The sequence below is a fragment of the Sphaerodactylus townsendi genome, linkage group LG01 (assembly GCF_021028975.2).
Source record: "Sphaerodactylus townsendi isolate TG3544 linkage group LG01, MPM_Stown_v2.3, whole genome shotgun sequence".
NCBI classification, from domain to species: domain Eukaryota; kingdom Metazoa; phylum Chordata; class Lepidosauria; order Squamata; family Sphaerodactylidae; genus Sphaerodactylus; species Sphaerodactylus townsendi.
Window position 1 is genome coordinate 62,893,253 of NC_059425.1, and position 13,012 is coordinate 62,906,264.

The window sequence follows — 13,012 nt, forward strand, 5'->3', positions numbered from 1 at the left end:
TGGACCATTTTCAGTCTCCGAATCAAACGCAAGGGAAGGCCCGCGTAGAGTGAGTTGCAATAATCCAGCCTGGAGGTGACCGTTGCATGGACCACAGTGGTCAGATCGGCTTGGGAGAGGAAGGGAGCCAGCCGTCGGGCCTGTCGAAGATGGTAAAACGCGACCCGGGTTATATGGGCCACCTGGGTCTCCATAGAAAGAGACGAATCCAGGTGGACCCCCAGGTCACGGACAGAGGGGGCTGGTGCCAATATAGCCCCCTCCCACACCAGCGGCTGGAAATCTCCCCCCTCCCCCTCGCGTCTCGACCAGACGATCTCCGTCTTCGATGGATTCAGTTTCAGCCTGCTCTGTTTCAACCAACCAGCCACAGCCTCCAAACAATGCTGGAGAGCTGCAGGGGCGGCGGCTGCTCCCCCCTCCATCAACAGAATGAGCTGAGTGTCATCAGCATACTGATGACACGTCAGCCCGAAGCTCCGCACCAACTGAGCAAGGGGTCGCATATAGATGTTAAATAATAGCGGGGACAACAAAGCTCCCTGGGGAACACCACAATGAAGTGAGCACCTTCGGGATGCTTGGTCCCCACACCACACTTGCTGAGTCCGGTCCCGGAGAAACGAGGCAATCCACTTAAGGACAGTGCCCCGCACCCCGGAAGCGGCCAGGCGGTGGGTCAAAAGGTCTTGATCGACCACATCAAACGCTGCGGTTAGATCTAACAAAACCAGCAGCGCCGATCCGCCTCGGTCTAGTTGTAAGCGGAGCAAATCTGTGACGGCGACGAGAACAGTCTCTGTCCCGTGCCCAGCACGGAAACCGGACTGAAAGGGATCAAAAGCCGATGTGTCCTCCAGGAAACCCCGAAGCTGCTCCAGCACCACTCTCTCAATTACCTTCCCCAGAAACGAAAGATTCGAGACGGGGCGGTAATTGGCCAGATCTCCTGGATCTAACGATGGTCTTTTCAAGAGTGGGCGGACCACCGCCTCTTTCAACCCACCAGGGAAAACTCCTTGCTCAGGGGAGTTATTGATGATACTCAACAGGTGGGGTCGTAACTCCGCCTGGCAAGCTTTAATAAGCCAGGAGGGGCACGGATCCAGAGGACAGGTAGTAGGTCTAACAGCAGCCAGGGCCCTGTCAACAGCGGCTTCCGAGAGCAGGGAGAACTGGGCCAAACAAGGGCCAGAAAACGGCAAGGGAGCCTCCAGCTCACTTATTGTCTCTAAGGTGGCGGGAAGGTCTTGGCGGAGCAACATGACTTTATCTGCAAAAAAGCTCATAAATGCCTCACAGCTGATAGCCAATTGACAATTTGTAGACCCCTCAGACAATGAGGTCAAGGACCGAATAATACGGAACAATTGTGCCGGGCGAGCTAGCAGGCGAGGGAGGAGGGAAAGAAGACTCTCTTGGCCTCAGCCGTACCGCCATCTCATAGGCCTTCATAAACGTCCTATAAGATGTTCGTGTAGCCTCGTCGCGAGCTTTCCTCCACACTCGCTCTAGTCGTCTAAGTTCCCGCTTCATACAGCGTAGCTCCTCAGTATACCAAGGGGCCAGCCGCGAGCGGGGGCGTAGAGGACGCCGGGGAGCAACTGCCTCGATAGCATCGGAAAGACGGGAGTTCCAGTCTTCCACTAAGTCATCGAGGGTGCCAGTGGGCTCAGAGTCCCGCAGAGCATTCAGGAATCCAATAGGATCCATTAGTCTCCGCGGGCGGGCCAAAATGGGCCCATCGCCTAGACAGGGGCGTTGTGGCATGTCCACCCGAACCTTCAGGGCATAATGGTCAGACCATGGCACTCTATCAATAGAGGACATGACCATATTAACCCCCGACCCGAAGACCAAGTCCAGTGTGTGCCCGCCCTCATGGGTGGGGCCAGAGTTTACCAAGGAGAGGCCCAGTGCCGCCATGGATGACACCAGGTCCACAGCTACCGCACATGAGGCAGCGTCGACATGGACATTGAAGTCCCCCAGCACAATAAGCCTGGGGAACCGCAACGCCCAGTCCGCCACCACCTCCAGCAGCTGCGACAGGCTACCTCCCGGTGCGCTAGGCGACCGGTACACCAGAAGAACAGCCAACCTCTCCTGGGCCAACCACTCTAGGCCGACACACTCCAGACCATTGATCTCCGGGACAGGGGCTGCCCTAAAAGGGATGGTATTACGGATGAACATAGCCACGCCACCCCCCCGGCCCCGTGTTCGTGACCGGTGCAGACACGCGAAACCTGGGGGTGAGACCTCGCCTAAGGCAACGGTCTCCCCTTCACGCACCCAGGTCTCGGTGACGCAGGCCAGGTCCATTTGTAGGTCCCCGAGAAAATCCCGGAGGACCATGGTCTTATTATTTATGGACCTGGCATTAATCAGCACCAATGACGAAGTGGAGTCTCTCTGAACCCTACTACCTACGTTCCTCAGGATAGGTCGGAGGTCAGAAGGTGAGCGAGCACATCTCCCTCTCCCCCACCTTCTCTCATATGGCCCCCGCCTACCGTCATATCTACCCCGTCCCATTAACACTGGGATCCCTAGACCCCTAAGTGGGGCCCCCATTGTCTACCGTCCTCTCTCTATCTATCCCCCGGCGAAGGCTCTCCACCGTAGTGGACTCGAATTCGCCACTGACAACTAACCTTAAAGTCTAAACTAACTAAAATTACAATGTGGACTAATAGCCAACCTATTAGTCTAATTAGTCTAGCGCCAGCAGCAATACAAACTTTACAATATACAATATACCCACGTCTATTAACTAGCTAATTGTCCCACTATCATCTATCATCTACAACTACAAGTACACTCCGATATAAGTTTGGTATAATGACTGTATATGTCATGGTCAGTGGCAGAGCCAAGGTCCAGATTCTCAGTCAGATGGAATGGGGAAGACCAGAGCAATATAGGTCTCCTTGGAGAGAGTCCATGCCCAGGGCTCACACCACCCAGGCAGGCCCTTCCAACGTTGATCTCTGAGGTCTACGTATGATCAATGGGATCCAAAAAGTGTAGGCAGGGGTAGGTGCACAGCGCAGCAGTTGAGGAGTCACTGCCACTGACTCGGATCTCAGCTACGCTGTTGCCCACCAGTAGTTTAACATCCACCAACAATCGGTTCCCAGACAAGTGATAATCCCACTGCTGGACTTCCACTAGGCAGGTTATATACTGAGGAACCGGTTTTAACTGAATCAAAAGGTGTAAAATTGTCTCCTGGCTTGTTCCGGTGTCTAATAGCTGCGCTGATAACAAAATCATCAGGGTCGCCTCTTGCGGCGTCACTGGGGCGTCCTGCGAAGCCCCACCTCCTCCGTCAGGGCCCGTCTGCGCGCTCGTCGTTTTTGTAGCCTCGGGCTCAGGTATCGCAATGCCCGACGCGATCGCCGTTGCCGGCTCCACCCGTCTGCTCCTCTCCGGCAGTTCCGGGCCTGCCCAGCAGACAAGGCAGCGGTCGGGAGGTCTCTGCCACCGACACTCCTTCCGCCACCCCAACTCTCTCCGGTCGCCGTAGATGAAACAAGAAGCAGCAATAAAGGGCAGGCAGCCCAGGCAGCCCAGCAGCATCGGGAAAGTCGGTTGCCGTCCCCGCCGCCGCAGCCTCGGGCTCAAGTTCTGCAATGCCCGGCGCAATAGGGGTCGTTGTCGGCTCCACCTACCGTCTCCGTCCCGGCCACTCCCGCACTGCCCAGTGGTCACAGCAGCAGCGAGGGGTTTCTGCCACCAACACCCCCGCTGCCGCCGTAGTTCCTCAATCCCCTGAGGCCGGCAGAAGGCACAGGGAACAGAAACGAGGGGCGGACGGCTCAATGGTGCCAGGCGACCAAGAATCTCACAACGCCATGCCGCTGTCTCCGGACGCGTTCGTCCTCGTCCGGACTTGCTCAGGCTCAAGCTCTCAGGCACTCGCAGAAGCATGTAAAAGCTGACAACTACGCTAAATAGACACACCATCAGGTGGGTATAATATACTTCCCGGGCTTTAGGTATCAAAGGAGTTGTAAAACTTATTGTAACGGAGCTCTGCTGCAAGGCTCCGACCCGGTCGCCATCTTAGCCAATTTTCAATTACAGTCCATCCTAGCTACCTCCTACATACTTTCTGTCACGTTGCTTAGTGAATGAAAAAGACAATTTGCAAGTGAAGTAGAATATACTGAGGAAATGAAAGCCACCTTAGTAAATATTCATATCAACACCAGTTACCTGATACTAGTAACTGTGAACTAGGTTTCAACTACTTTATTTGCAACATCTGTCAGTAAAATACAGATGTGCATCAAGGACACTCTTCCATAAAGAAGGGCAGGCTTCTATATGGAAATATAGCACATCTATATTTCAACCATATAAAGGCTTATTGCTTGATTTTGGGGATTGAGAACTTAACTGGAAAAGTTAACCCTGATGGAACTCAGAATGAAATTAACTTAATGTACAACTGGGGGTGGGGGTGGGGGGATTTTAAAGAATGATGCTAACTGCAGAAGTCTCATAGGCTCACTGATTAAAACATATTTTAAAATTCAATATTTATTTATTTATTTATTTAAATTTATATACTGCCCTTACTCTGGTGTCAATTTTTAGAGAACCACAGGCTAATTCAGCACCATTAAAAAGCAAAACTTTTTCATTCTGTTAAGAAGTAAAAGCTTCAGGTTACTTTATATTTTTGCCACAAAGAGGTTTAGAACAAACATGAGAAGCTCCATTAAAAGCTTGCCTTTTAAAAGACTTATTGTCATTATTTTTGCCATTGTTCGCTTGCAATTTTTCAGTCTTGTTGCCACCAGAGATGTGATAGAGAACATTTTTCTTGGAATTTTTTTTTGGGGGGGAGGAGTGCATGGAAAGTTTTACATCTCTAAACATTCTCTCATCATCTTATAAAATTAGTAATGATGAACGTCACTGCCAAGAAAATATCAGGCAAGTTTAACATTTTCAAAATTGTAATTAATGTTTTTTCCACTAATTATCTCTAGGAATTGCATGAGCATATGCGTGTTCCATTGATTTGTAAGTAGTGGGGGTGAGGAATAAGCTCGGAGGGAGGGAGGGAGGAAAGGGTTATGGGAGGGAGGTAGATAATATTTAAAATAAAATTACCTGATTTACTATGCATATTAAATCAAAAACAACACTAAACTCTATATATGCCTTTTCTCATAATGTTGGATACTATAATAAACAATTTGATATGGAACTAACAGGTTTTAGTGTTAGTGAGCTCTGTGGACAACAGTGGTTAAGAGCAGGTGGACTCTAATCTGGAGAACTGTGTTTGATTTCCCACTCCTTCACATGAGTAGCAGAGGCTTATCTGGTGAACCAGATGTGTTTCCGCACTCCTACACTCCTGCTGGGTGACCTTGGGCTAGTCACAGTTCTTTGGAACTCTCTCAGACCCACCTGCCTCACAAGGTGTCTGTTGTAAGGAGAGGAAGGGAAAGGAGTACATAAGCGCCTTTGAGTCTCCTTACAGGAAAGATGGGGGTTATATATCTATACTCCTCTTAGATAAAAGCTAAGGACAAGACTTGTCCACTGAAATGAACACACATACAATAAACCTGTCTTATACTGAATCAAACTATCAGTCCATCAAGGTCATATTATCTGCTCAGACCCGAAGCTCTCCAAGGTCCCAGGAAGTGGTTTTTCATATCACCTGGTCTTTTTACTGCCTGGTTTTCTTAACTGGGGGTGCTAGTATTAAAACTGGGACTTTTTGCATGCAAAAAGCCTTTCGATTGTCAAATTGTATATGCAAATAACAACACGACACTAGGAAGAAAGCTGAAAATGAATTATTGCCATCAAAAGCAATATGGTTCGGTAAAAAGGTTCAGATTTTCCCTAGGTTTAGCCAACCATGAAGCTCACTGAATTAGGATTATCATATATCAAAGCATAAACTACCTCAGATGTTGTGATAGTACAACAGGAGAGAGAGGTATCATTTTATTTGTAGTTCACAAACGTTACATGCCACCTTTCTGCCCCTACAAGCACCACTCCTACATGTATGAGAACTTTCCCAACCAATAACAAAGGGTATTCTCAATATATATTGAGCAGAATAATTCATGTGGTTTTATTTTATTGGATTTTATTATCCGTAAATTACACTATGAAGATTTTACCCAGAACTGACATGAATTTACTACCAACTCTCCATCCATTTTCAATATCAGCAAAACTGATTACAACCTTTATTACTTGAAACAGGAAAATTCTATCATCAATTGCTCTGGTTCAGTGCACTAATGTTATCAGGTAACTAACCTAAGTAATTCTATTTGGAAACAAGTTCCATAGAAGACACGATATTTAATAAATATACTCCTGAGCAGATGCTATGGCCAGAATGTTCCAATAGCTTAATTGCAGTAATCTTTTAAACAAACACCCTACTATTATCCTGTTTATTCAATTTTCAAAGCAAGTACGTTCTCTCAAAGCTCTCAAAGGTTTTATCTGAAGAATTCCTTGCTCTATCATTAGTTACTTCCATAACAAATATTCTGCTTCATTTATTCTACTACAGACCACCACACCATATCATGCTCGTATTGTAGGGGGAAGATTCATATTCATTTTGGTTTTTTAAAAAAGCTACATTTTGGGTTTTAAAAAGCTACAAAAAGCCACAAAACAAGGAACTGTTTCCCAAGAAATCAATAAAGTCCTCAAACAAATGCAATTTCATTACTGTTCACTAAATGAATCAATTATTGCAATTTGAAATTAAATTTTCCCTTTACACAGCATCCAGAGGTCTTTTGTAAATTGAAGACCTTTACAGCTTGTTCAAACAGAATTGTTTTGAGAGGTAAAGCATACTATGGTATGTACACAATTTGGAAGCGTGGAAATAGGAAGGCTTATGGAATGGAAAACACTGCTGGCTTGTATCAAATTTCTTTGCAACTTCTTTGGAAGATGCCACACCACAAAGTGGTAAAACAGCTGTCCAGATCTGAACACTCTTTTGTAGCTACCATCTGGTGGAATAGTCTGCCTCATACTATCACCATTTTGTTCAATGTGTAAAACAGAGCTGTTTGGCAGTTTTTCCCTACTCGTCCCTCATAAATAATTGTTCATTTGAAAGTATTAAAATGTCTTAATTTAATTGTTCTCCAAGGACAGCTTACCGGATATATTACACTGCTTTGATTTTTATTTTCTCGAATACAGTTTAATTGCATTATACTAGTCCTTATTACATTGTTTATACTTTTATAATCTGCCTTTAGTCTCCTTGAGAAAGGGGAAGGATAAGTGAAGTCAAATAAACAAATAATTTTTAAAGGTACAGTGAGCCATCTGCCTTTTAAAAATTCCAAAATAAAGCTTTTTTAAGAAGACTGTCAAAAGTGGGCATGCACGCAGATGGGGGGGGGTGCTCCACTGTTTGATTTAACTGCAATCTATAAAGCAACCCCTCCCCCCCAAAAAAAAACAGGAAAAAAACATGTTTTCAATGCTCTTACGAATTCAGGTGTAATCAAAAAGTGTCCAAAATGACAATATGGGGATGGCTCAGGTTTCTTGCATTTGGTATCTACAGAAATGATTACAGCAATATTCTTTTATCCAATTTCAACTTCAGCATAAAAGAACTTGTTACGATTTTCCTACCAAGAAAGCATTCCTGGCTTGGAAACCCATGTGTACAGGTAAAATCCTACCTGACAGCAATTTGCACTTGGTATCACAGAGTACATGAAACTAGGAAGCCATGGCTACTCAGTGACTCTATTTATACATAAGACTCTCAACAATCTTTTCCAACCACTTTAAGTCTGGAAAGTCAGTCCACTTCCAATGTGTTTTTCATATATACCATCATAGAAATGTGAAACAGCCCCAGACCCCTCCTGTTGGTTCAAGCCTTTTCATCACTCAGTCACTGAACAGTCTAAATGTTCTCAATTTATTTTGTAGTGAGCACAAAAGACTTCCATGTCTTGAGTCCAGAAAAGTACACACAAGTTTCAGAAACTAGCACCTCTACAAACACAATGAGGGTGTATGTGTATTAAGGGCCAACAAGTTTCCAACTTATGGCAACCGTATGAATTAATGACCTTCAAAATGTTCTAGCATTAACAGCCTTGCTCAGCTCTTGCCCATCTTATGTTGGGCCTTCCTTTTTTCCTGCAGTCTTCAACTTCTCATAGCATAACTGTACTTTCCAGTGACTCTTGTCTTTTCATAACATAACCAGAGTAAGTTTGCCTCAGTTTAACTATTTTAGCTCCTAGGGAGAGTTTCAGTACATCCATGTACTAAAACAATCCAAACTATCCTACCGTGACAGGTTATTAAATGATCAGACTTTTTTAATCTACACGCTAATGACCACAATAACAATGCCAGGAAAATGGAAAAGCTAATAGGAACTGAAGCTTCTCCATTGTGGGCCCCACCTTATAAAAGGGCATGCGTCAGAAGGTCAGGAAGGCTCCTACCTCCCTGGCTTCCTCCAATCTGTTCAAAACGGGATTATTCAAGAGGGCTTTTCTACAGTCAATACAGTTGCATCGTACAAAACAATTCACAAAGTTACTGGATAAAAAAATATATGGACTGCTGTAAGTAAACCCCTATTATGTAATTTCTGTATAATTTAATGTGTCGTGTCAATACTTACATTTTGCTTCAGTTCTGTTTTTAGATTTCTGGCTGGTTCTATAACCTTAATACTACTGCATTGTTTACTGAATGCCCCATTGTCTTAAGAGCACTGACTCACTCTGAGTAACCTGCCGTGCATCCCAGTGAGAAAGGTAGATAATAAAGAATAAATAATTTTGGTTCATTAAAAAAAACCACGCTGGGAACAATAAATCCTTCGTTTAAACATCTGTCCAAAAATTCCTTAGAAATATCTAGTTATTCCTGTCTAAAAGACTGAAAAAGCGCTCGCAATTTTCCATTATGTTTTCAGAGGCTAGGCTTTTTTTCGCCATCTAGAAACTCTCGATTCCCTACTGGGAAAACTTCACATGGCAAACCTACGTGGTGCTGTTGGGTTTTTTAATATTACTAAATCAAGAACTTCACTAGGAGCGTTGTTATTAATTCTCCACAGCTCCATTTTCCCTGAAGCTCGTTTGCCGAGCAGAAAAAGAAAGCGCAGCCGCTCCATTTGGAGATCTCCCGGCCGACTCCATTGCCCCATCCCATGACGAAGGCGGCTGACCAGCCCTCAAGTGCAAAACACTTCCAACTTTTCCCACAAAAGCGCCCTTGTCGCTTCACGTGTGGTGGTAGCGACGAGCCCCCCTCATCTGCGCTAGAGAAATATTACTTTTCCACAGGCAAACAAGTAGCGGCCACCGCGCTGACTCGGCCTCGGGCCTGTGCTCCTCCTCGAGTGACCTCCCCGCCCCCCCGCCCCGCTTACCGGCATCATCTTCGCCCCGAACCGCATTGAGGCGGGTGGTGCCGCCTCCCACCACCCGGGACCGAGGCGGAAACCAATGACCGGGCCTGGGGAAGCGCAGCGGCCTCGCGTGCCCAGGAACCTGTTGCAAGCCGCAGTCCTGGCCTCCGTGCTCCCGGGCCGGTCGGGCGAGACTCGTTGGGCCTGCGCCTCTCTCTGACCCCTTCAGCTTTGTCTCGTCCTCCTCGCCTCCCGGTCCTCCTCCCCACACGCCAGACGGCCGCCGCCCTCCAGCCTCCACCGAAACTATCCCCCCACCCTTCCGCTGGCCCGGCAGGGAGGAGCCGCTGAGTCCCACCCCCAAGGCAGGCTGGGCTCTGCTCAGTCAATACTGTGCTCGCCGCATCACAACCCTGGCTCGGTTACAAGGGGGAGGGAAGTTAGTGGCCAAGGTCCGCGAAGGCACTCCGGCCATTAGTTTGAGAGCGGGACCTCTGTGCTTTTCCTCTCTGTCTCAGTCTCTCTGGAGACATGCAGAAGATAAGGGGTCGGAGTTCGCAACACTTCTGATACCCAAAGGCAGCCTGGCCATTTACTTTACCGGCGGGCCCGCTGAAATCTTGGAAAGACGAAGTGACGAGGCAAAGCAGGGCGACACCTTTGGCCATACGCCACCTTGAGCGCGGTGCAGCCGGCGAGAAAGGACACAGTGCCAGCCCGGTGCCTCCCCTGAAGAGGATAATGGTGCCTGGCTTCGCTTAGTAAGTTCCAGACCATTTTGGCCGGCGAGGAGGAGCACAGACCCAATGAGGCACATCTCTTGCCCTGTATAAGCCCAAGCTTGGTGCAGCTGGTGAGAAAGGATGTAAACATGGCAGCTCCTGACCTGGGTGCAGGCCATCCGGTAGGATGGCCAGGTCCCCTAGGCCATTAGCAGGGGGTGAGGGGTAGGGTTGGCAGCTCCAGGTTGGGAAATTCCTGGAGATTTGGGGGTGGAGCCTGGGAATGGCAGGGATCAGTCACTGAGGTATAATGCCACTCTCCAAAGCAGCCATTTTCTCCTGGGGAACTGATATCTGTAGTCAGGGAGATGAGCTGTGATTCTGGGGGATCCCCAGGTCCCACCTGGAATCTGGCATCCCTGTCATCTGGGGGAGACTATACTGGTGACCATCACCATTCTGGCCATTGTGCAGCCATCAAGGAGGAATATGTTTGGCTGTGGTCATTGCAAGGCATAGTGCACCAGGCTTGCACAGGGCAGAGTAATGTGCTGCCATGATCCTCACCAATATCCCCCATGGGCTCTGACACAGGACAGTAACTCATTAGGATTTCTTCTTGTTAACTAAATGCTGTTCCACCCAAAATGAAAGCAAATCAAATGATTTCTTCCTTCACCAGATTTTGATGCTCGCCAGAATGCTAACCTTGCTCTATTCTGCTTAGCCTACCTCTTTGTTTATTTTGGCAACAATGGCCTTTAGAAAGATTTTGCTGTACAATTCCAAGGGCCACTTCCCATCGCTTAGGCCCCTTCCGCACACGCAAAATAATGCGTTTTCAAACCACTTTCACAACTGTTTGCAAGTGGATTTTGCTATTCCGCACAGCTTCAAAGAGCACTGAAAGCAGTTTGAAAGTGCATTATTCTGCATGTGCGGAATGAGAGACCCACTCCTGCTTCAGTCACAACCATTTTGCTAGCAGAAGGATGAGCGATACAGAAGTTGAGCTTTGTGGAATTTACTTCCTTCGTTGGCCTTTTGCTACTTAAATATATTGGATTCAGTCTGGAACAGAGTTCCAGTTAAATGCTAGACAGCCCAATCTAGAGCCCTTGGTGGCTGGGACCAGCACTTCTGCAGTGCCGCCGCACTACCTCCAAAGGATTTTTTGGTGGCATGAAGAGGCAAAATAAAAAACAGCCTCCCCACCACCAAAAAGCCCTCCATTGTGTCAACGGACTTATGCCACCACCACCCCAAAAAAACCCCAAGCCACCACATATCCAGAGGCAAAGCCAGGGTGGAAGCTAAGGTTGGCTCCTGACTCTGGAACGCCTCTACTACGCTGGCAAGGCCAGTGGCATTGAGGAAATGCTGACACAGGACTGTGCACCACATCCAGGTTTCTCAGCAGGCTGCAGTGGCCATCCACTGGTGGATTTGCCCCTCCGCTGGGACAAGTGCCCCAGGGAGGGTAAAAACACTGGCGTAGGCCTGCACTGCCTCCCAATGGCAATTCGTCTCCCCCCACCCCCAAGGATTGGTCCAAGAGTTTCACAGATTTTCCCAGGGCTTAACAAATATATTTTCTCTAATTAAATATCATAAAAATAAATATATGTATTTTTAGTAGGTCATGGGGTAGTTTGTTAGTCTATTTCAGCAAAACAAAACAACTCTATGAAATGCCACAAGACTTTTTGTTTTACTACCAGTAGAAAAATTACTGTGAAGAGCTTCTATCTGTAATATACTCTATAACAAGCATTTATATAGTCAAAGGAGAACAATCCAATATAATGATAAGCAATAAGGGTGAAATATTGTTTACAAAATCACCATGATACTGTTTTCTTGCTGTTGGTGGAAGATGGTCACATATATGGGGGCATTTATTATAGGTCCTACATTCCAAAACTAAATTATATGCACAGAACACAATTTCTTCATTTAAAAAAAAAATTCAACAGCAATGCTAAGGAAACAATGACAATGTTAGTCTGGCTCATCCAAAAATAACTGAAATTTCAACTCAACTGGAACTTTTAAAATGTATGGGCTGTTTTCTTGTGAGGGCGGATTTATTTGAGTTCTTTCAGCTAGTGGAGAGGACTATTTTGCCTTCAGGATATACTCATTAGACTTGTCTTTGTAGTTTTATTGCCATCATTATCATGAACTCTATCAGAATAACAATCCCAGCCCCATTCTGCCTGAAGGCTTTTACAACATACTGAATTTCAAACACTCTCTTCAGGAGGCAGCTGAAAAATTGCGTCTTCCCTTGCACCTTATATCTCTGCAATATATCTAGCTTCTTAGGGTTCTAGAGATTTTCTTACACTTCTGGAGGTTCATTTATGTCTGCAGAAGCCAGTGGAGTAACTTCACTGACATACACAGAGAATATATTTCAGTAATTGCTGCTTTTCTTGAAGCCCAACCCTGCATTTTAATCTCTATTTTTAACCTTTAAGCCTGAAGGTTTAAGTGTAGCTTTTCTTCCACTGCATCAGGAACTGCTGTTCAAGAGATATTATGTTGGGCTGTGTGAACTTGTAATAAAATGTCCTTTGGTGACGCTTCTTGGAGAGCAGGCTCACACTGGGGATCTGACTGACTGCTCCATTTGGAGCCCAGGAGAAACTCCACCACTGTTTGTATGTGTTTCTTTTTGTCTGGTGCATGTTTATTTTTTGTCTGTAGCAAGTGACCCAATGCATCAGTTGCTTACTGTGTTGTGATACTTTGATTGGCCGTAATAAAAAGGGTGCTGCTTGCACCTGATCCATCTGCAGCTACTTACTCTGCATGCACCCACTCTTTGCTTGCTGTTGTTATCCCTTCAGCAAGATTGAATAGGTTA

The 13,012-nt window shown here is 46.5% G+C and overlaps 1 protein-coding gene across 1 annotated transcript in view; it reads right to left on the reverse strand.

Moving 5' to 3' along the window:
* Positions 1 to 9,724, reverse strand: part of TP53BP2 (tumor protein p53 binding protein 2) — a 59,887-nt gene extending 50,163 nt beyond the window's left edge. The window contains 1 exon segment of the mRNA XM_048504131.1: positions 9,440 to 9,724. Coding sequence (XP_048360088.1) covers positions 9,440 to 9,466 — 27 coding nt within the window. The 5' untranslated portion in view covers positions 9,467 to 9,724.
* Between the last annotated feature and the right edge of the window lie 3,288 nt (positions 9,725 to 13,012).